This window comes from Cygnus atratus, chromosome 1 (assembly GCF_013377495.2).
Source record: "Cygnus atratus isolate AKBS03 ecotype Queensland, Australia chromosome 1, CAtr_DNAZoo_HiC_assembly, whole genome shotgun sequence".
NCBI lineage: Eukaryota > Metazoa > Chordata > Aves > Anseriformes > Anatidae > Cygnus > Cygnus atratus.
The window spans coordinates 1,335,507-1,359,161 of NC_066362.1; the positions used below are offsets into that span (position 1 = coordinate 1,335,507).

Consider the following 23,655-nt stretch of genomic DNA (forward strand, 5'->3'; position numbering starts at 1 on the left):
CCCCCCCCCCCCCGGCGCCCGCTCCTCACCTCACGGGGACGGCTTTGGGCCGCGCTAGGCCTTGGGATGAAGGGCGGAGGGGTGGGGGGGGGGTGGGGGGGGAACGACGACGACGACACACGACAACGGGGAACGGGAGGCGCCCGCCCGGCCGCCGGGGGGGGCTGCAGGAGGCCTGAGGGGAGCCCCCGGGCCTCGCCCCGGTGCCGGGCCCGGAGAGGGAGGCACGGAGCCGGGCAGGGCCGCTGAGGGCTGGGGGGGGGCACCGGGAGCACGGCCCCGTTCCCTGCCGCCCCCCCCCCGGGGTCTCGGCTGCCCCCGGGGTTTTACCTCAGGGCTCCGTTCGAGTTATTTCCCCCCCCCCATTTTCCCCCCTTCTCACTTCTCCCCGCGTTAATTCCCCCCACCTTTATTTTTTTCACGCCTAATTGCCTTATATTTTTTCCCTCTTCCCCCCATTTTTAGTTTTTTCCTTTTCCCCTCCCCTTTTTATTTTTCCCCCGTTTTCCTCCCCATTTTTAATATTTTCTTTTTCCTCCTTTTTAATTCCTCCCCCTTTTTATTTTTTCCCTTTTCTCCCCTTTTTAATATTCTTTTTTCTCCTTTTTTAATATTCCCCCTTTTAAAATTTTTCTCCTCTTCCCCCCCCTTTTAAAATTTTTTTCCTCTTTTCATTGCCCTTTTAATTTCCCCCCTTTTTCCCACCTATTCCCCCCTTTTTATTTTTTCCGTTCCCCCTTTTTAATTCCCCCCTTTTATTTTTTCCCTTCCCCCTTTTTAATTCCCCCCTTTTATTTTTTCCCTTCCCCCTTTTTAATTTCCCCCCTTCTTATATTGCCCCCCTTTTTATATTTTGACCCCCCTTTTTCTCCCTTTGTATATTTCCCCCCCTTTTTATATTCCCCCTTTTCCCCCCCTTCTTATACTCACCCTTTTTATATTTCTCCCCTTCCCCCCTTTTTATATTCCCCCCTTTTCCCCCTCTTTTCATTCCCCCACCGTTTTTTATAAGTTTCTCTCCCTCTGCCCCCCCCATTTAACATTTCCCCCGTTCCCCCCCCTTACCTCCCCCTTTCCCCCCAGAGGAACTCCCCGTGCCCTGGTGCCCCCCTGCCCATCCCTGCCCGTCCCAGTGGGGCTCAGCAGGGGCAGCGCGCGCAGGGGCTCATCCCCACGGGTTTTTGCCCCCCGCGGGGCCGTGAGCCTTTACAAAATCTGGTGTTTTACCCCCAGAAGGGCCCTGCAGGTGTGGTTTGTGTCCCCAGCCGCCAGCTGTACGGCCGGCCGGGCTGAATGAGGCTCGCCCCGTGTCCAGACGCGGGCATTTGCTCCCCGGTTTCATTGGGGACGTCACGGCTTCGGGGTCGCCCGCACCACTGTTGCTCGTTCTTGCAAGCTGTGGGATTGCTTTTGTGGTGTCTGAATGCTGGGGAAACGGGCGAGAGAGAAAGCGTTCATCTTTTTTTTTTTTTTTTTTTTTTTCTTTTTAATGTCTGTGGTCAAGTTGGGAGCAACAGGTTTTTCACTGAGGGGTGAGGCGAAGTACCTGCTGGTCATGGTGGCATTGGAAGAGCCGGGATCTCACCAACACCTCCTTTAGGGTTTTGATCTCATCCGTCACGGAGAAGCGTTACAGAGTAGTGTTTAAATCTGAGATCCCCCCCCCCCCATAATTTCCTACGCGTGTTGCTGGTTTATGGAGCGTCGCGTGGCGGTTGTTTCTCCGGTCTCACCCCGTTCAGGCGCGGGCTTTATGGTGAGCAGTGGCTGCGCTCTGCTGAAGTTACCCAGGTGCAACTCGAGGCGTGGATCGGGACCTCGGTGTGCCGGGGAGCGTCCGGAGCCCCGGAGTGAAGGTCCTGGCGCAAACCAGACCCTGGGTGGCTGTGGGATGAGCCAGGGGTGCCCCTTGCAGGCAGCTCTTTGCTTCTGCCTAAGCCCTGGCCACCCGCGGGTTTATCCACGGTAGTATCACGCTTCAGTTCTCAGCTTCCCTGGATAAAAACCCCACAACCGGTCACCTGCACTTTCACACCTGGGGTATTTTGCCGTGAGGACTGCCCCAAGTGTTGGAATCTGTGATTCGCCTGTTGCTCGGGAGCCTGAATCCTCTTTCGCAGACTTAAAACGGCTCGGTCGCCTCTGGCAGGCTCAAGCCTGGAAGATTTCAGCCTCGTAAGTGAAAATAAAGAAGCACAAGCGGGTGCAGGAGCTCGGGATGGGAGCACCGGGGCAGCCCGTAGCGCAAATCCTGCTTCAGGTCAAACTTCTGCTGCCGTGTGCGCGCTGGGAGTGTTGGTGTTGCTGCTTCCACCTGCTCCAGCTGAGATTCTCTGCAGCCTCTCGGTCTCCTGAAGGCTTTGGGGATTCCTTACAAGTTTTGCTGCCCCCTGCTGTGATCTGGAAAGCAGCCCCGGAAAGTAACTTGTAGGAAGGACGGGGCGCAGTGACCGCAGAGCGCCCCTGCATCCCTTCTGCCACGAGAACGCGATGCTTTTGTACGTGAGGGTGTCAGGTGCTGCCAGGAGAAAGGGGCTGCTGTTGATGCTGAGGGCAGGTACTGCTGTCAAATTTACCTTCGGCCTGTTCCTTACCGCAGTTTCTGCAGGTCCCTAGGAAAATATGTGTAATTAACACTTCTCTTGTACGCCTGATATTCAGTGCCCGAGTTATTTGATAAATTAAGTTTGAAATACGCGCCTTGGTCTGTTTAACGAACTTAGGGCGCATGGGGGGCATCGTGTCTGCTCTCGCTTTGTGAGTCACAACTTAAGAAGGAAAACGGTGCTGAGGTGGATGCTCCTGGTGAGCCCCCGTGTCCTCCAAGCACCGCACAGCATCTGCGGACGGACCGTAAAACAGCGTCACGAGCATCTTCTCTCTGCTTCCACCGATTATTGAGCTTCCACCGGGAGCACTCAGCCCCAAGCGCAGGCATCCTCAGGCCCCCGAAGCTTTTCAGGCCCTCCTGGGGCTTTGCTGTCGGCAGGAGCGTTGGGAAGAGCCTCCGTTAAAGGCTGGCCGAGGCCCCAGGGCTGTGTTTCCGCGTTGTGGAGCTCTCCTGATGGCCCAGCCCCACGTGAAGGACATCCAGCCGGTGGTTTGCTGCGGACGGGTCTCCCGTCGGACGGACAGAAACCGGGGAGGTGGAGGCTGCGCCGCGTGGAGCGTGCAGGAGGGCGGAAGGCGGCGTGGTGCACGCCGACGTCCGGACGTCACCGAAACGCTTCTTTATCCTCCTCTGGGACAGACGGGCAGAGACTCAGAGCGCTTTGGGTGGAAGGTGTGCTCCCCCCGAGCACTGCCTCTGTAGAACTGGGGAGTCCAAAGATTCCTTTTTTAAATTTTTTTTCATCCTTCTTTAAAGACCGTGCTGCTTCCAGCGGGTAGCGGCAGGGTACGAAAGCGGGTAGGAGAGCGGTGCGTCCTGCTCCTGGCGCAGGGCTCGGCCTCTGCTTGCCCGTGTGCGTTATTTTGGTCAGGTGTGGATTGCTTTTTTGCCTCTGTGAGGCTGCGTGGAGGGGAGATGCGTGAGTTACTTCGTCCTTTTGCTCCCCGTGCTGTCTGTACGGCCCGTAAGCAACAAGTGGATCGCTCAGGCTCTGCGCACCGATGGCCACGTGGAGCTTTTTCAGTGCGTTTCCACAATTTGTCCCATTCCAAACCCGTAGGTGGGAAAACCCAAAATATTTTCCCTTCCAGAGCGTGCCTTTCGCTTGTAAGCAGCGCGACCGAGTAACGCAACCCGAAAAAGAAGGATTCCCACCCACCGCTCGTTACGTAACCGCCTAATTAAACTCATCAAACGGGGATGACTCCGAGGCTTGGGAAACCTCCCCATTGTCTGGGTCAAAAATACTTGCAAGACCACAGCCCCGGAGTCTCCGTGCCGTATTTACATTGCGACATCCTCTGTGCTGTGTAAATTAATTCTCCCCGTGAGTTTATTTTTGGCTTCAGCCGTTGGAGCCTCCTGCTCTGCTTGGGCACGGAGAGGATCCTTGTGCTCCCAGGTCCTCCCCTGAAGGGGAAGGGGCTCGTGCTGCTGCTCCCTTTCTCCCTAGGAAGAGCTCTCTGGGTCGAAGCTCTTCGGGTGTTTGCCCTGGGCTGCGAGTTGTTTGTTCCAGGCTTTTTATTTCTGCACCGTGAGTGTTCACGGCAGGGAAAGCAGTAAGGTGGTCTCCTGCCCGAGAGGGAAGTGGCGTGCGTTCTGTGGTGGCCGCAGTGCTTACACCCCAAAAATGAGGGTGAGGAAAAGCCAAAGACCTCTAAAATGCAGGACATGGCAGCAATTAAATCTTGTGCTCCATTTTCTGTTCTGTTCTCAAATTCCTTGCTCTCGAGTTCAGCCTCACCTGCAGGGAGACCGGCTGTGTGGTGAGCGCTGTAATTTCAGGTGGCCGGGTTCATGGGCTCCTTGTCAGTCCCATGGAGGGAAACAAGTTCAAACCCGGACTTAAATCCAGCCCGCAGGCGGAGGTAACTTGCAGAGAAATCTTTTGAGCCGAGCTGTAGATGCAGCCTCTGTTGGAAAATTCAGATCCTCATCCTGCCCCGTTCACAGCCGCGGCTGTGCCGGGCGTTCCCAGCACGCGGTGCCTGTCCTGCATGGGGCACATTTCCCTCTTTGGGTTTTTCTCCTTCCCTTCAGGCTTTCTGCTGAGGAGCTTTGCCCGTCGGTGGGCTTGGAGCTGAGGAGGAGGAATCCTGGGTTTTACGGGTGCGGACCCGAGCCCGGCTGTGCTCGAGGCTCGAGCGCCGTCCTGTGAGCCCGGAGGAGCGTCCCCAAACGGAGCAGAGCGCACGGCTGCCTTCCTCCGGCTGGCACATCCCACAGCGGGTGTCAGAGGCTGTGTCTGGAGGCCCTCACGTGCACAGCTCCTCCTCTTGAACAGCTTTTGGGAAAAGAAGAGAGGAAAAAAGCTTAGGCAGAATAAGATCTTTAGAAGAAGCGTTTTCTTTGTGTGTGGTTCCCCTCGGCGTGAGGACGGAGCGCTGGCTGGTAATTACAAAGCCCTATCAGCTGGAGGTGGCTAACTCGGTTGGAATGACTTCTGGCTGTACAGTTCGGAGCGAAATAATTTGGAACTGGGGTTTCTGAGCGGTTCTGGAAGTGGCAGGATGCGTGCGTTGACGTGGCGCTACCTCCGAGGCCAGTGCTTGGCGTACGGCACGGCGCCTGGGCGCGTGTCGGACCGCGTCCTGCAGGGGGTCAGCTCTGCCCCAGGCATTCCTCGTGGATGCTGGGGGGAAGAAATAAAATTAAACTGCCTAAAATTTGGGAGAAAAAGAGGAGAAAAAGGCAGATCTGGCAGCGGTTGGTGCTACAGATGTGAAGTTAAAACCGCAGAAAGGACCGGCTGCAAATCGCAGCGCCCGTTGCGGGATGAGCGGCCTGTCTCGTTTCCAAATGATGGCTTTCAGCAGAAACTTCAGCAAATAGGAGCTCGTGCTCCTAATAAATGTGTGCAAGATCCCGTTTGTCTCTTTTCCAGGCAGCGTTTCCCGCAGTGCGATGTGTTTGTTCTTCTAGGTGAGCTGGTGACGAAACGAGCGCAGTAATGGAGGGGGTTTTGGTTTGGTTCCCTGGAATTTATTTTTTTAGGACTTTTTTAATGCCGCAACTGGTAGCGTAGGGATTGCGTTTCCACCCTAATTAAAAGGCTAATTGTATTGTGCCACAGGAGGACGCTGTGGAACGAGAGCTGGGTGGTTTCAGTCCCTCTTAGAGCTTGGGTCGCCGTGGCTGCTGTCCCCGTGCCGCCGTGAGCCAGCACGAAATACGGCGTTAGCTTCGGTCCTGATGGGCACGGTGAAGGCTGGCATCTGTCACCTTGCCGTCGTGCAGGGTGTGCACGGGATCAGCCCCGGGCAGCTGGCCCTGCCTGAAGCCTCGCACGTCTTTGGAGTGCCACGAGCTTTGCCAAGCAAAGCCGGGTTTTGTTGGAGCGAGGCTCGGGCCAGCAAATCCTCTCCGTGAGCAAGGGGAGAGCGTTTCCCACAGGAACAGGACTTGTGCGTTTAAATGAGGGAGGGTGGTGATAAAGGTAGCGATCAGTCTCGCCCCTGATTAATGGCGTTGTTTCCTTATCGAACCTGCAGTGGCAGCCCCGTGGAGGCGCGCTGTTACGGAGCAATGGTATCATGCTCGTCGTAAAGGTGAACGCGTGGACTGATGTTTAACCCATGGGAGATGCCAGCGCAGCGTGACGGATGGATGCGGTGGAGAGGGCTCCATCTGACACCCAGAGTCTGAAGCCTCCTTTTAGGGAGGACGCGAGTTCCTCTTTTTCTCCCCTCTAAGAGGCGGGAGGGGGCCTGGGTTGTGTCTGGCCGCATGCGGTGGCGGGGCCGCGAGAGGCGTCGCTTCCCACGGAACCGTGAGCTCCACCTGGAAGTGGTTTTGGAAATGCCCTGCGAGCCGGGCTGGATGGGGGCGGCCCCGTTTCGCTTGATGTGATGCCCAGGCAGTGATCGGCTCTGCTCCCAGGTGGAGGAGGAGTGTGGCCAGGCCAGCCGTGAGCCCGGAGCTCGCTTAGAGGCTGTCCTCTGGTCCTCAGCTAGGGGCTGGCAGCTCCTCCAATTCAGACAGTCTCAGGACCTGTCAGAAACGGCCAGTTTCTGGCTACTAGAGGCTGCTAGACACGAGGCTAACGAGGTTTGGGTGGCAGCCGTGATTTTCTTGGTCTGTGTTTCTGGGCGAGGTTAATTCCTCGTGGTGAGTACAACCTCCGGGGTCCGCTGCGGGGATGCTGACAGGACCAGGAAGCATCTATGTGCCTTAAAAACTGCACAGGGGGCTTCGTGCCAGAAGAGCAAAAAGCAGTGCCAGGCAATTTCAGATGTGTAATTACACCCAAACAGGGCTTTATTTTATTAGTAAATGGCGGATGATTAATTTCTCCCTGGATCATTTTTCACTTAGGAATTATTCCAGGCTGTCTTCGCAGGGAGCTCAGAATTTATCTGGACATACAGCAGCAGTTTGAAATAGCTTCTAAAATAAAACAACCTCGGGCGGTAAGTGCATAGGAAGTGCTTTTTAATCTGATTTCACGCGTGCAGGATGACCCACGGCAGTTAGCTGAAAAACTCCCCGTCGCCTTGGCCCGGATCACCGAAGGTATTTGAGATTTCCCCCCTTAGGCGACGGTCACGGTGGCAGGAGGAGCTGTTCCAGCTGCAAGCAGTTTCTTTCTCCCCCCAGTTCTTGAAATAAAGGTGGGCCATGTGCTCTGCTGTACCTGCTGCCGCGTAAACCAACGGGGCTGGGGAGCGAGGCTCCACGTGCCAACATTTTGGAGGCCTTCACCGTGCGACCCTGCTGGCGGCCAGGGGATGGTGCTGAGCATCGCGGCGCTTACCGAGCAGACCCCGTGGCTCCCCTCCAAGCCGGGGGAAGGAGAGAAGCCGAGCAGCAAACGGCTCCGAGCTGCTGGAGAGGCCCCTTTCCTCGCAGAGGTGCTGCTGGATGCCCAAAGCCTGCGGAGCTGCTGCAGGGGATTTAGCACACCCAGATCACAGCGGCCCCGTTGCTTCCCGCTCCACAATAGCCCCCGAGAACAAAAGTGCCAGTGTGATGTTGGTTGTTTAATGCGGAGCGAGCGATTTATTTACAGGGGAGGCTTGAAGCCATTAAGGGTGTATTAAACTCCAGATGCTTGTCGGCTTCACACACACACAAAAAAAAAAAAGTGGAAGAAAGGGAAGGGAGGTGTTGCACGTTTTCTGGAAGACATCAGCTCTCTGAGCATGGAGCAGCGTTCCATTGAAGTTAAAGCCACGAGGAGGGTGCCCGGCTTGAATAATGAGGCAGATTTTTTTTTTTATTTTTTTCCTTTTTTAAACTGGTCTTGAGACGGGGCTGTGCAGCGCCAGACGGCGAAGCGCGACGTGCCGATTTTCCGTGCGGAGCAGGGTTGGCGATAAGGAGCTGGCGCTGAGCACAGCGAGGGAATCAACCAGAAAATGGGTTAGGAAAGAGGAAAAAAAAAACCACAAACCCAACAGGAGCGGTGCTGTTCCTTCGAAACAAATTAGGAAATGAGCCAGAGGGATTATTGGTGAGAGCGTGTATGTAAAATTGGCCCCCTCTTGGATAAGCCCTCTAAATTAACTTCAGGTGGGTCTGTTGCTACCTAGCAGGCTGAGTTATGCCTTACTGAGGAAACAGCTCGTGCTGGGGAGAGCCGTGCCTCTGGGGGTGCTGCTGCACCCTCACACCTTTAGGTACGGAGTTGGGGTGATGGGAGGAGGATGAGGAGCAGCCTGATGCAGGCTGCCTCGCTCTTTCAGGGCTAGGAGCTGATGCAAGCTTAGTGCCCCTCTTCTTCACTCGGTGCTGCTTCCCGTGGCATCTAGTTTGCTGCTATATCATCAAAATTTAAGCTCTTTTCAGCAATTGAAGGCCAGTTCTTCGGAGAGCACCAGGTGGGTCGTGTAACCCAGCCTTTCTGCTCCGTCTCCCTGCTGGGAAGAGGAGAGGGTTGGTGTAAAACGAGTACAGGGCCAGCACCCTGTGCTGGAAAGGCTAACGAGTCTATTAAACGAGGTAACTGCTGACATTGATTGCTCATCGAGTGCCTTCTGGAAAAGCGTGTGTGTCTACACAGGGGAAAATTCGAGGACTGGAAGCTGCCAGTCCCGTGCTTACCCCGTACAGAAAGGTGTAAGGCCGGCCCCTGCGCCTCGGTGCCCTGCAGCCGCCGTTTCATCCTCCCCATGATCCGTGGTTTTGCATCCATTCTAAAATTATTTCACCTGCCAAAGACGTCAGGCCCAGCAGCTCTTAATTTCATGGTCAATCTGAGCGGGGTTTCAGGTGAGCCAGGCGTGGTGCTGGGTGAGCTGGTATAAAAAAAAATTGAGCCACCCGATGTGAAGTGCTGGGGGAATTTGGCATGCTCACCACAAGGCTGGCTGCCTACAGCACCCAGAGTGCTCTGAAGGATAAAAATAAGCTCAGGCCATGTCTGGTAAGGGTTTTTCCAGCCGGGCTGGCGTGCCTCATCAGCTTGTTCTGGTGTGGACACTTTATTTTTGGCTCAGTAAAGCACCCGTGTGGCCACATGAAGCTTGGTAGAGGAGAGCTCGTCCGGGAGGGCAGCCTGCATGGTTTGGGGTCGATCTGGTTCCTTCTCTTTACGTCCACACCACAGATTGCACTGAGTAGATGAGACCTCTGTTTTAATCCACGTGGCTTTGAATTTAATGTAGAATTCATGGGGTTTGTGTTGTGTTCTGCTGTTTTGGGTTGCTGTGCTCCTCCTGCGCCTGGTTTTCTTCCAGCTCTGGTGCCAGCAGCCACCGATCGCAGCCGACGGCGCAGCAGAGGGACCCCGACACGGTGATGAATCCTCAGCAGAGGGCTTTATCCTCATAATTTCTTTAAGCGCTTTAAATGACTATAAAAATACTTCTGGCTGCTGACCAAGGCTTCTGAACTGAGCTACAACCACCAGGAAATGTCTTAGCAGGCATCGTCGTGCTGTGAGGGTTTCCTTACACCTGAAACTGCTCTCGCTTATGAGGTACGACAGGAATAAACATGGCTTTTCTGGAATGGTGAATGCTCATTTCTGGAATAAATCAGTCATTTGGTAATGGCCAGCGGAAACTTCAGGTGAGGTGCCTGCTCACAAAGCCTGAGTGTCAGGAACCCTGCGGGAATACCGTGAGTATGTGAAGAATACGAGTAACTACCTGAGGTTTCAACACAGCTACAAGGCTTGTGCCCTTTGGTCTGTGACTTTGGGGACGTTTGGGACCTTTCTGGAAGGAAAACGTGCGGATAGGAAGAGTGTGGAGGTTGGAAAAGTAGAAAGTCTACATCAGGTGAAGTCAGCTGTCTGGTTAAACTGGAATTAATTCCAATTACGACCTGGAAATGAGTTACTGGAGCTTGTGGCACTGCCATGTGCACAACTGGGGGGGGACCAGGAGGACCCGAGGTGCCCCCAGCCTCAGCCAGGCTGCGCTTCTGGGAGTCTGTTAGGTCTGGTTGGAATCGAGTGGGCTTCACCTCTACGTAATCACTAGCAAGACCCCTGGATTTATCCCAGTTGCTGGATTTATCCGAGACTGTAGCTGGACGCAACCATTTCCAAATCTGCCACGCTTCAACCAGGCACTGTGCAGGATGCGTGCCCAGAAAACCAAGAGCAGACACCGATGTGAACACACTGCCCATGAGAAGCACTGCTCTCGGTGACCCTTGCCGACTCAAGAACACGTGGCCCAGCGGTTTCAGTCTACGACCAGTTTTATTTATAAGAACAGCGTCGTTCTGAGGGGTGTCAAGAGTAGAGTGCCTCGATCCGAGCACCTTTCCTCCTAAAGAAAACGGTGCCTGAAGCTTCGGTCACCTCGCAGGCTTGTTTCCCAGTGAGCTGGGTGGGTACTGCACTTTGGTGGTTATATTCTGGTAATGTTATTACACTTTTTTATTTTAATAGAAGTCCTTAAAGGTGTATGGCGCTACGGAGAAAGCAGCAGTGTACCCTTTCAGGAAACCCTGGCCCACTGAGCTGCTCTGTTAAGGTTTGGTGTGAAATCTCTGCCACGCTCCCCCTGTTTTTTCCGTGGCAATGGCAAAATAAGGCCCTGGGAAGAAGATTACGGTTGACTCGTTTCAACCAGAAATTTTCACTTTCCTTCAACGTGCGTCAGCATCTGAGGCCCTGCCTTAATGACGGTATTTGACTTACTGTTTTGGGATGGTTTTGACGTTATGGTCTGGTGTGTAAGGAGGGCTGGACAACAGCATCCAGCTCCGTTAGCCTCTTTTAGGGCAGATTGTGAGCTGGAAAGTGGTTTGGCTTTAGCTGTAGCCTCAGTGGGCTTGCACACCAGCCAGGTGTGTGAGTAAACGTGGGAGCAAACCCTTCCTCCCAAACGCTTGGGAGCACAGCTCTCTGGTTTTAATCACTCTCCCCCGAGCTGGGGCTCGCAGACCAGCCTCACCCCAACATTTAGGCTATTGCTGTGCACTACAGCAATGCGGGCACCCCAAGAATGAAAATCTCCTACATAAATACCTGCGGTTCCCCTCTGCCTCCATCCCGCTGTGTTGGAGGAGGCCAAATTAACGGGGTCGGCTCTGATGCTCCACAAGGAATATAGGAGCTCTTTCATTTCACGTGCCTCTTGTTATTAGAGGCGTGTAGGAGAGAAACCAGCCCTACAGACACAAAGTAAAAGGATTCCATCCATGCCCCGGATCCTTTTCTGCGAGCCGTGAACCCACGGTATCGAAGCTGGAAGGCAGCAGCTGAGGCTTTTCTCTGTAGTCGCTGGAGGGAGGCTGGTGCTTCGCGAGGAGTTGGCTACGCTCTGGATTCCGGATGAGCAGACAGCATTGAGCGGGGTGAAATGCTTTGGAGATTATTTTTGGCTTTTTGGGAAGTTCAGTAACGCTTCGGAAAGATCTAGCTGGATTTCTTCGTGTTTGTAAGCAAGAAGCCGTGCCGAAATGTCTTAGGAGGACAGAGGAAGAACGAGCGTTGTGCGCATGGATGCGGAGCTCCCTCCTCCTAAAGCCTAGGGTCTGCCGGCCGGGGAGCTCTCCGTTGAGCATGTCGGCCTGCCGAGCTGCCCACGGCCTTTTCACGAGGAACAGGGTGGCTGCAAACATCTTGGCCAGCTGGACAGGTCCTCAGGAGGTGATGGATTGCAGCCAGAGGTAGGGCAGGATCGGCACGCGTGCGTTATCGTGATCTATGCAGTGCTGTCGCGATAACAGGTGTTCCGGTGGTGTGCCCAGTGGCTTGCTTGGCTCCTTTCAAGCCTCCTTTCAATGTCTTGGTCTCGCTGCTGCTCCAGAAACTTCATCTCGTCCCCGTTCGATGACGTTTGAGCAGGGAGCTTGCCCTTGGTGCTGCCCAGGGGACGTTCTCCCCGTGTTTGAGGTGCAGCTTTTGTTCGTCAACACAGGTGTGCTTGAATCAACTGCAGAAAACGATTTTGGAAAGTGTCCTGTTCTGAGGGTGGGGCTCTCTAAAATAATTGCGTCCTTGGTTTTGGTGTCTCGGAGCTGGAACTGCCTTTGGAAGAGCTGCCCGTAACGTTCGGTACGCTGAGGTACAAAAGGCATCGTAAGGCACCTGGAAGCGAGCCACTGGAAACCAGCTGGTGATGGGGGGGAAATCTGTCATGTTTCAGCTCCTTGGTCAGGGGGTTTGAGGTAGAAATAAGTGCATCTAAATACTGGCTGCTTCCCACCATGCCTGTTCCTCTGTTCCTTGTCTGCGGCAGTCGGTTCCTGGCTTCCGAGCTTGTGCTGCTTAAAAGCCGCTGCAGAAGATGCTACAGCCTTGGACGTGCCTCGTCCCTTCTTACTCTCTCCCAAATTCAGCACAAGACTCTGGTTCTCTCCTTTGGCCTCCTTTTGCCTTCCACCAAACACCTCAATTTGTAAGGTGTCCTCCACTCTCCTCCGATTCTTCCACGGAGTGTCCCACGTTTGTAATCATCTCTCTTGCAAGGTGTCAAGTCTTATTCTTTCTGCGTTCTGGCTGCTGGCTAGGTTGGCCAAAATAACCCTGGCCAAGTGCTCTTCCTCCTGGTCCCATCGTTCCTGCCATTGCCTTGCATGGTGGTCATGATGATGTGTTGTTTTTTTTGTGTTTTTTTTTTTTGGTCGCCATAAGTCTGTTGATTATTTTGATAAGTTACTGAAAGCTTTGGAAGCGCAAAGCCGGGTGCGATGGCATCTCTTGTTGGAGCTCGTGGGGCAGCTACCCGGCCCTGCAGCCAGGCTCTCTCCTCCCAAAAAGCTGAACAGATTTCCACGAAGAGGGTGTTGGCGAAGAGTTTTTAATTCAGTGGCTGTATTTGCGGGGTCAGAACTCCAAGAAGCCCTGCTGGTGTGATGCGGTAGCGTGTGATGTGCAGTTCTTTGCCACCTACATATTGTAGATATACACTGAAAATACCCGAGCCCTTCCTGTCGTGTTCCCTCTGCCCAGATTTATGCTCATGCTGCATGGTCCAGTGCACTGCTGACCATGTAAGCTGCTACTTTACTCAGTGCTTTACCACTAGATAATTTAAATATGCTTTATGTAACGTTTGTGCTTAGCTGGTAAGGATTGTGCCTGCTTCTGGCCTCTAGAAAGTAAGGCAGCAAAAGTCTGTAGGACGCAGCCTGCTGCTCGTGAGCTGTGCTCTCGGCGTGACGCTGAGCTGCTGAGGCCAGAGGAGCGGGGCTGAGCACTGCCGCTGAGCATCTCCCCTTACAGCTCGGTCCAGGAGAGGCAGAACTGAGTTCCAGCTTTGGGCAGGTACGTGTGGGCAGGGCTCTTCATCTCAGGGTTACCAGGTTCCTTAAAAACCTTCCCTCCAGCAAAGACGCCTGCCTCTGGGTGCTGTGTGTGCTGTTTGGAAGCAGGGATTTTCTCCAAACACTTCCAAGTTCCTCCTCTTCCTCCTGGTGAGGTTATTTCCCTCCTGCAGGAGACCACGAGGGGAGGTATTCTGTTCCCTCCTGGTCACAGCCTGCTCACCTAGCTGGCTCAGAAACCTCCTGCTGCTCCTGCACCCTTATGGTGCATCAGTGTCCCTAACGCCTGTCCTGTGATTTTTTTTTTGTCTCCCTTCACAGCCTCTATTGATGGAAGAACACGGGGTGACTCAAACAGAGCACATGGCCACCATCGAGGCCCACGCAGTGGCCCAGCAGGTGCAGCAGGTCCACGTGGCCACCTACACGGAGCACAGCATGCTGAGCGCGGACGAAGACTCGCCGTCTTCCCCCGAGGACACCTCCTACGATGACTCTGACATCCTCAACTCCACGGCTGCCGACGAGGTCACGGCGCACTTGGCCGCGGCAGGTAACGCCCGCGGGATGCTTGGTGTTGTTCCCCCGATGTCGTGCTCGTACAGAGGTCCCAAACAGCGTTTTGGGGGGCCAGGCGGTCTTTTCACCCCCCGGGATGCTGTGGATGCTTATTTATTGCTCCAGCTCTGAGAGCAATTCCTCGCAAGCCCTGCTGCTTGCTTGGATGTTGCTGAGCTGAGCCACGTCGCCTTGTCGGTGTGTGCTGTGCAGGCGCTGGGAATAAGAGATTGGTGTGTACAATGCAAAGGCCCCAAGTACATTCTGCCTCCAAAGTGAAGCTAAAATACCAAATATGTCAGAGAGCAAGCTTATTTCATCCCCACGTAAACAACAGCCAAAATAACCCAACAGTGCCACGCAGCTCTGCGTAGCCAGGGCGCTCACGTGCTAGGGCTTTCCCAAGGAGATGCCACAAGCGGTGCTGGCGTATCTGGAATGGAAAAGTATTTCAGGATCACCAGCTCCTTCCAGCAAAGCCCCTGCCAAGCACCCTCAACATTTGCCTTGTAGTGAATCTACCTCCCTAGTAGAAAAACGCAGCGATAAATAAGCACTCGTGAACTCCGTATCTGAGGAATAATGCTTCATGGAACCTGTGAAGTTGTGGAAAGCAGCTGAAGTGTGTCAGCACTCCTGGTGCAGTGAGTGTCCCTGCTAAGGGGTATACAGACACGCTAAGCAATGAACCCTTGCTATATAAACAGCTTTGACAGGAAGACTTGCCTATAGGTTGTCTCAACAAGTAAGTAAAACCTTTCGGAGTCTCTGTAGAGAGTCGTGAAAAGGCAAAAATGTTCCTGGAGAAGCTTTTCTGCGCTTGTATGACACGAGAGGAGTCGGATCACGTGCGTTAAGAAAGATATAAGAGCAGATAGAAACGGAGAGGAGATGTTTGAGTAGAGGTTACTGGCGGGGGTTTGAAACTTGTACAGAAGTTTCAGCAGAGCACGGCAGGGCTGGGGAACTGCTGCCACCTCTGGGAGCCGGGCTGCTGCTGCTCGTGGGCATCTGCCACTTTCGATCCATTGAAAGTGTCCTAAAACCACCCCAAATTTGGGAAGTAAACTTGCCCTCGTCCCTTCCCTTTGTCCTAGATCCCGAAGCGCTCTTCTGCTTTGCTTGCCCATCGCGCGGTGCTTTTCTGTTTAAGTTCCACCAGGATTTTTGATTTTACCTCCTCCCATCTGCACCTTTGCCTCTCCCCTTCGCCGTCGCTTTCTGTTGTGGCACCTCCACGTGGGTCTGACTGCCCAGCTGCTGCTTTGGTAGTTAAACCCAAAACCTGACTGACTCGGGTCTCCTGCCCTTCTCTAACTTCTGCCTCCTCCGCTACCGCCAGCCCTTCCTCCCCAGCGCACCGAAGCCTGGCCCCCTCCTTTGTCACGCATTGCATGCCCATCTCATCCATTTCTGCTTTATTTACTTGATATCTTCTCGGCTTTATTTTCCTTGAGGTTGGGCTGACACACTGACGCGAAACCTGCTTGAGCTGCGCCGTACAAAGCTGTGCCTTGACCATGCACAGTCCCTCCTGGAGCTCTGCTGTGCCTGCACGATCACTCTCGCAGCTTCGTGGTCCTGAGTGCTGTCCTGCCGAGCATCCCAGTCCCTTTGCTTATTCTTTTGACAGCCTCAGCTCCCGAAAGGTTTTGCTTTTCCTTTCCAGCAGCCTGCCAGACCCATCGGGGGTTGCAGGAGGGTCCTGCTGCACCCCAGCTGTGGGCAGCGGGCAGCAGCCTGGCCCCAACTCTCCCAGCCCAAAACCTGCACGCAGCGCAGCTTCTTTGCAGCCAGTGTTTCTCCAGTCCCCCAAATCAGTGTTTTCATCCTTTTTTCCCCCACACAGGACAACACAGCACTGCAGGGCTCGGTGTACCTGTGGCAGGTAGCACCCTGGTCGCTACTGATCACCAAAAGTGGGGTGGCGGTGTCAGCCCCGAGCCGTGTCCTGCCTAGGGAAAACGCAGACATCTGACACTGCTCTGGTGCCATGGGTTTGGTAGCGAAGGGCTTCCTGCCCCAGTGGCTGTGTCTTTGTTAAACACAAAGGTGCAGAGCTTTTGGGCCGCCTGATGTGGTCTTTGTCCTCTGAGACGTGGAGAAACCACGCAGAGCAACTGTGGGGGCTGCTCGGGAGTCAGAGGCAAGTCCTGAAGCCTGCGTTAGAGACCATGAGATCGCTGATAAAGCGCAATTCACTGCGTGTCGCTTGGTTCACCTAGTAAAGCCGGCACCAGGAAGACATGGACCTGGTAAAATGGGTCCAGAGGAGGCCACGAGGATGGTGAAGGGGCTGGAGCCCCTCTGCTGTGGGGCCAGGCTGAGGGAGCTGGGGGTGCTCAGCCTGGAGAGGAGAAGGCTCTGGGGAGACTTCATAGCGGCCTTCCTGAGCCTAAAGGGGGCTTAAAAGAAAAATTGAGAGACTTTTTGTGAAGACATGTAGTAATAAGATAAGAGGTAAGGGTTTTAACCTGAAAGAGGGGAGATTTAGACCAGATATAAGAAGAAATTCTTTATTATGAGGGTGATGAAGCCCTGGCGCAGGCTGCCCAGAGGAGCTGGGGCTGCCCCATCCCTGGCAGTGCCCAAGGCCAGGCTGGATGGGGCTGGGGGCAGGAGTTGTGCCCGTGGCAGGGGCTGGGACTGGCTGGGCTTGTAGGGTCCCTTCCACCCCAAACCCTTCTGTGATTCCGTGATACTTCATCTAACTTAATTAACTTCCCATTACACAGACTGTCCGAAGTGTGACCGTGAAAGCAATAGCTCTGCACTGCCGTGGTCCTTGCTGTGCTTCGGGGCCCGTTGTGGGACGCTGCCAGTTATTGTGGATTTACAATTTCTTTCCCGTCAGAGCTGGTCTTTAATCCCCAGGGAGAGCCACAGGCCCCTAACGCTGTAGCTGCGGTGGCTGAGCAGGATTCCTGGCTGTGTACCAAGCATCTCCTCACCTGCTGCCAGGACCTCCTCGATTGCAGTTGGCTGTTTAAGCTCCTGGAGTGCTTGAGTTTTTCAGTGTGTTTGGAAAATGAAATACATAATTACACGATTGGAAGAACAACTCTGGAGTAAAATCTGTGACTTTCACCGGAGACTGAGCCGGGGCTTGCCAGTCTGGAGAACTGGAGACCCTTTTGATGCACTCGTTGATGCTGAGAGGAGGGAGCCCAGGGGATTTGGGGTCAGCCTGGTCCAGGGCGGATGCCCCCGAGCTGAGATCTTAGGGCTGTCCCTGGGGGGCCAGATCCTGAGCTGTGCGCGCTGATTCACCCTGTGTGGTTTGATTTCCAGGCCCCGTGGGGATGGCAGCAGCCGCTGCGGTGGCAACGGGTAAAAAACGAAAGCGACCCCACGTTTTTGAATCCAACCCGTCGATCCGCAAGAGGCAGCAGACGCGTTTGCTACGGTAAGGACTCCTGCCTGCACCCTGACACCTTGGTCTGCATCCTTGATCGTTTCCAGTGCCGTCGGTGACGAGACCACGTGCTGCCCACAAGTCCTCCAGCTTGAGGAGTCTGGGGCATCTCTTCTGGAACCCACGAGCTGTATTTTAACTTGGGGAAATGGGTCAAATCATTGCTTTGCTCATTTTTAACGTGGTGTTCTGATCACTGGGGCTGACGTGACCGTCGTGGTGGAATCCACACTGAAGACTGACCCAGCCTGCAGTGCACAGGGCTGCAGGAGAGCTGAGGGGAGATGCCCATTAAAGCTGATCCAGACCCTCTTTGGCTTTAGAAGCTGTACAACTCTGTGGGCAGAAGCCCCTGTAGCCCTTGGGGTGCTGCATCACGAGTGCTCTGAGCGTGTCCGCCCACCTGCTGGCCACCAAGGAGCACTGGTGCTGGAGTGACTGCGCAGGTGTTCTGCAAGCCTCTGAAGATCACCTGCAATTCTGTCCTTAGGAAACATCTGTAAATATTGGCTGATACCACTTAGAAAGTTTTGGAAGAAGACAATTTTAGCTTTTTTTAACTGTTCTGGCCTTAATTGGGTTGTATCAAAAGAGTTGGTGTATTTGTCAGCCTCTGATACTTGCTGGCTTCCTCCTGCAGGCACACTGAGCACCCTGAAGTAGGGAAGGCCAGTGTCACTTTTTCTTCCTCTCCTTGCAAAGTTGGTGAGAAATTAAGTTGGTTTCCTTATGTTCTGCTTATTCACCTGCTGAGTCCTACAACACCCTTTGCACGTGACCAAAGTGGAGAGGAATACGGCAGGGTTAGCGTTAAATAGTATTTCCTGGAATGGGCTCCCTTTCTTTTGTACCTTCATTTCATTTTTCCTTCCCCCCTCCTCTGCTGACTCAGCCACGTTTGTGCAGTGTTTCTGGAGAGCAAATTTTTTAATCTCTCGAAATGGGAACAATATATTTTAAAAGAGACTCCTCTGTAGAGGAATTACTTCTCCCTTCACGCAGCAGCTTCATTTTATTACGTGTAAAACACCGTCAAAATGCATAATTTCTGTGCACTCTGACCAGTTTAATGAGTTTGTGTAAACACCAAGCACCAGCGTGCAGCAGGTGGGAGGTTAGTGTCTGATTCTGGGATCTCTGCGGAGCTGGCGATGGTGCTTTGGCATCGTGTCTGCTGCTAGCAGCAGGTCCTGAAATGACCAGGACAGAGACTAACCTGTCGTCTTATGGCCGTGCTCACGTTGCCTGGTGGTAGCTGCTGCTTCTCCCCTGCTTAATGAGGTTCTGCCAAAGTTTCCGACACGTTCTCTTGCGTTGCTTGGAAGTTAATAAGAGGAGGAAAGTGTACGATGGAACATTTTCTTCCTACAGAGAGATCATTCCAAAGGGACCTGCTGATGTGGCAGGTGTTGGAGTACGTGGGTTCCCTGTGCTTAGCTGTTGCAATATTTCTGGTTCTTGCCTGTTGTGTAGCTGTCAGTTGAGTGCCTACGGTTCTGGTTCGAGTAGGGCTTTGGTACTAGGGAATTTTAATGTGCTGTTATGGGGCTGAGTGTAAAATAACCTGTTTGCAGTCCTCTTTTGTTAAAATGTTCTTTACCTTACAATTTCTGTATCACTGACGAACTTAGCCAGTGACAGAGTGGATCCGCAGACCCCCGCTGTCCTCGGCTTTGCTGCTCTGCTGATTTCTCTTTACTTTGTGCCTCAATGGAAAAAAGGAGAGCGGGGAGAATAATTGATATTTGAGCTGCCGTGGGGCTGCAGGGAGCACAGCAGGCCTGCGGGAGCAGGGCAGCACCGTGTGGCTGATCTGACCAGCTGGGGCTCTGCTTCTCACCTGGTTTGTGAATGGGGGGCATTAAGAAAGGGACTTCACAACGCGAAGGGTTGTGTTTCCATCAGCAGCTGATAGCTGCTCACTGCTTCGTGCCTCTGTTTCAGGAAGCTCCGAGCAACGCTGGATGAGTACACCACCAGAGTGGGGCAGCAGGCCATCGTCCTGTGCATCTCACCCTCCAAACCCAACCCCGTCTTCAAAGTATTTGGAGCTGCACCCTTAGAAAATGTGGTAGGTGTCTACAGGAAGAGGTTGTATCATAAATTGTTCACCTTCTCCACAGCTTTAATTTTGGCTCCAGGCAGCTTTGCAGGCCTGGTAGCCATCTGGAGGTCATGTTTAAGACCCTGGAGATAGGAGTTCCGGTTGTATGGACGTGAGTCTAGCAGTGAGGTCCTGTCTTCTCTATGTCAGTGCTGGTTGCCTAGAACATCTCACCAGGGCCGAATAGCCTCGATTAAAACTCGGGCGGACAGGTAGTGTCGTGTCCTTGAACTCAGCTCAGCTATCAGTGCTCGCACCTTGCCGCAGACCAGGCAGTGAACGGAGCAGATCCTGCCTGTGCTAAGTCTTGCTTCTGAACTTTTCTTTTAGTCCCGTAAATGCTTCCACTTGGTGGCGTTACTTGACATTTCATCATCAGCTCTCTGATGCAGCCAAGTCTTCAGGGCCCGTGGGTGTTTTTACTTGCCAGCTGTGTCGTTGTTTGCTCCTTCTGTTCCGCAGCGCCCTGGGGAAGGCAGCTGGCCCTGCCTCCTCACCCTCCCCTCTCCTGGTGCTCCTTACCTTGTTTACCTGAGCTTAACGATTCCCCACAGGTACGCAAGTACAAGAGCATGATTCTGGAAGACCTGGAGTCTGCGCTAGCGGAGCATGCTCCCGCGCCTCAGGAGGTTAACTCGGAGCTGCCACCCCTCACCATCGACGGCATTCCTGTCTCAGTGGACAAGATGACCCAGGTAAGCAGGCAGACACGGCAGAAACTTGGCAGAACCAGAGAGAGAGAGAGATTTGGCACCTTACAGTGAGCTTATGTCTACATCCCCAGGGGATGCACTTAATCTCTTCTTTCCCAAGGGACTGTGACAGCTCAGATAGAAGTTAGCCGTGAAGCTTTGTTATTGGTGCTTATTTTCTGCATGCAGCAGCAGAGATGCGTGTCAGGACTCAAGGTCAGGCTGCTGGGAGCATTCCCCTTTGAGCTGTTCTTCTCACCTCCCATGTGCTGTGAACAGAGAAGCTATTTGTTCTCCACTTCGCAGTGATTTTTAGGCACTGAGGTCAGGAAGGTGGCTTTTGCAGTACCGTTTTGGCTTATCCTCCTTGGATGTTTCTTGTGTGCTCTAGTTCCCTCCATCCTCCTCTTCCTGCCGTGGGCTGGAGCAGAGAAGAGCTTGTTAATTGCTTAACTCCACGTCAAACCTCGAGATATTGCTGATGGAGCCAGGGAGTTGTCTGCCCTAGGGATGTGGGGGACTCCCTTTCTGTCCACGTCCAGCCCCTTGCCGACCCCATTACTGCTGGGGAAAAGGAGAGGGGGCCCCCCAGGGAAGCTTCCTTGGTGTGGGAGGGATCCTGCAGGGAATTCTCCTTCCTTGGGGATGCAGGACCTCAACTCAGCGTGACGCACTGTAACCTATTTAAAATGCTGAAAGCCAGCAGCAAGATGGAGAGGCTGGGGGCTTTGGGGCAACGTACCAGCAGTGTGACAGAGCAAAGGTGTGCTGGCTTCCCCTGTGCTCTGCAGAACGATCACGTGCTGGTCACAACACCAGCTCCTGTGCTTGGGTATAATCAGACGCGCTCACGCTTTCTCATGCAGTTTTACAAAAGCTCCTGTGCCTTGGCCAAGGTATTACAGATCACATTCCTAATCCGTGACAACGCAGGGCAAAACTTAGTTGCTAGTTTTGTAAGCCGCCGGGCTGGTACTCGCAGGGTGGCTCAGAGCTGAGCTGTTGGAAGGCAGCTTTTGGTTTGGGTGCTTAATGGTTTCCCAAACTGGAGACAGCCTGCTGTTTTGGTGGTCTCTTCTCTTACTCTAAGAACACCGTGTGGAGGTCTGGCATTCAGATTAGCGAACAAAAAGTTTCTCTGTCGCCTCGTCATTGTAGTAATTAAACAGAAGTGCCTAGGACTTAAAAACAAGGAGAAGGAGACATCGCAGTGGATTTTTTTCAGGCAGAGCGAAGCCATCCCCGCATGGTGTGAGCAGTGAAGGTGCCTGCACCCGCAGCGTGTGGGCTCTGAGGAAATAACAAGGAAATGAGCCATTGCTAGTGAAAGAAATAAGAGCGGTGAAGGCGGGTGAATAAGATCAGGAAGTCCAGTTTTTGCAAACCAGTGACACGTCTGAGAAATTGGTTCGCAATGTGCGGAATATGTGCAAGCATAAACGGGTCCGTAAAAAGGTCTCCTTGGCTGTTAACGTTGCACGTGCCATCAAAGCAGCAGTAGAAGTGACAAGCTCTCACTTCAGAGAGACCTTCCACTGGATTTATAATACAAATCGTTTATTTGTTATGATAGAGTTGGAAATTAAATATTTTGACATTAAGGAGTGCTGAAGTGTTCTCTGCTTTTCCTCCGGACGTGGCTATGCAACCCCCCTCCTAAAATCTCTGAATAAAACACTAATACTTTTCACGTTAAGATAACAATAACAGATTTTGTTTCTTTCCTTGCAAGTATGACATGGCCTTGGTCTTCAGGAAACCTTGCACAAAGATTTGGCCGAGCCACGTTGCCCCTGGGGTTTGGTTGCTTTGTGTGTCCATGTGTGAAGCAGCTCTCCAGTCTAAGGCAGTAGTTGCTGGCAGGGCTTTTTTCTTTTTTTCCAAGGTACCCTACTCCTTTGTTCCCAGGCTCCTTGCAGCTCTCTTAAACCAGAAATGCTTTTTCCTCCCCCCTCCATATTTTGCAGGGCCTTCTGTCATCACGAACACAGCCTGCTGATGCAACAGCACAGCAACTTGGAGCCTCTTATCTCAAGTCCTCCCGTTCTGTGTTATGGTAAAACAAGCCTCCCGTTAGGAAGAGCCTTCTTCCTTCTGATATGTAAATCAGAACAGCTTTGTGAAGGCTTTTCCAAAGCTGTGGACAGGGCGACCTGGGCAGATTTGAGAGGTGGGCCTGGCTGGGGCGATCCCAAACATAAAACCAGGCTGGGTGGAGAATTGATGGAGAGCAGCCCTGAGGAGAAACGACCTCGGGGTGTTGGAGGGTGATCAAAAAGGGCTGGAGCCCCTCTGCTGTGGGGCCAGGCTGAGGGAGCTGGGGGTGCTCAGCCTGGAGAGGAGAAGGCTCCGGGGAGAGCTCCCAGCGGGCTGCCAGGGCCTGAAGGGGCTGCAGGAGAGCTGGGGAGGGACTCTGTGCCGGGGGGTAGGGGTAGGACACGGGGAATGGCTTTAATCTGAAGGAAGGTAGGTTTAGATTAGAGATTAGGAAGAAATTCTTCACTCTGAGGGCGGTGAGGCCCTGGCCCAGGCTGCCCCGAGGAGCTGGGGCTGCCCCATCCCTGGGGGTGCCCAAGGCCAGGCTGGCTGGGGCTGGGGGCAGCCTTGCCTTTTGTAAATTGTCTTTTAAAAATCTGCAATCCTGGAACGCCTGCAGGCCGTCTGAGGACAGATCACCAGATTTAACTGACAGCACTACAGACTCCCGGGTGGGTTTTCACAACGCAGCAGGTGTTCCTCCTTGTCAAAATTCAGGCAGTAAGGATGGTGCGTGTGGTGGGTATGAGATAATTTTGCTCTTGAAGGAGTCCAGCTGCTGTGTAGTTTTTGCCAGACTCGGGGCCAAACTTTTAAAATAGAAACACAACGCAGATAAGCTGAGCGTGATGAGGCTGCAATACTGTCAGTTTTTATTTTTTCTTTTTGCCACAATGGGATTTGAAATACATCAGTTAGAGGCGGTGGTGCTGCTGCTGACTCCCAGATCCCTGCAGCCTGGTGCGTGGCTGGAGACGCTGTTGGTTTTTGTAGGAATTTGGATTCCCAGAGCTGCTGGTGGAATTCTCGTTATCTGCTAGCAAGAAATGAGCTTTTTTGACTAGATGCTACAAGGCCCCGTGGAAAACCAAAATATTTACGAGTATCAATTGGGCAGCACAATTCAGAGGTGTCTCTGGGAGGGGAGAAGCGAAGCCCCTGCTCCGAGCAGCTGCAGGTGGCTGCAGGCAGGTGGCAGAGGCGTTGGCTCCTCAAAGGGAGAGGTGAAAATCACTCTCTGTTTAATTGCTCTGCTTCCTTGGTGCTCTAGAGGGAAATAAAGCCTTTGCTGAGCAAAGATGCTTCCGAGCGAAGAGCATCGCCCACCTCAGCTGTGCAAAAAAAAAAAAAGGCATTGCAGCGGGGCTTTTACCCTGGAGCCATTTTACAGAGGAGGCTCGTTGCTTTACGGGCTTTGGCGACGTGCACACCACGGCAGAGCTGAGTTTGCCCGTAAAAACTCAGCCTTGTTGTTCTCTGTGGCTCGCTGATAGCACGGAGGAGGAAGGTCGGGTGATGCTGAGGCCAGAGCACCAGTCAGCTCTCTGAGAGGCACTAGAAGTTGTTGTTC

General features: G+C 53.4%; 1 protein-coding gene across 9 annotated transcripts in view; it reads left to right on the forward strand.

Annotated features, from left to right (window-relative positions):
* The window catches only part of NRF1 (nuclear respiratory factor 1), a 73,861-nt gene that overhangs the window by 12,001 nt on the left and 38,205 nt on the right, over window positions 1–23,655 (forward strand). For 3 of the 9 annotated variants that reach the window (XM_050710707.1, XM_035571243.2, XM_035571238.2), the window contains exons 2-5: window positions 13,601–13,832; window positions 17,129–17,243; window positions 19,197–19,323; window positions 19,911–20,051. In XM_050710707.1, coding sequence (XP_050566664.1) covers window positions 13,610–13,832; window positions 17,129–17,243; window positions 19,197–19,323; window positions 19,911–20,051 — 606 coding nt within the window. In that variant the 5' untranslated portion in view covers window positions 13,601–13,609. Of the gene's footprint in view, window positions 1–1,678; window positions 2,176–9,094; window positions 13,281–13,600; window positions 13,833–17,128; window positions 17,244–19,196; window positions 19,324–19,910; window positions 20,052–23,655 lie in introns of those variants that run through there. The other 6 variants (XM_035571240.1, XM_035571241.1, XM_050710696.1 and 3 more) reach the window with 5 other exon arrangements.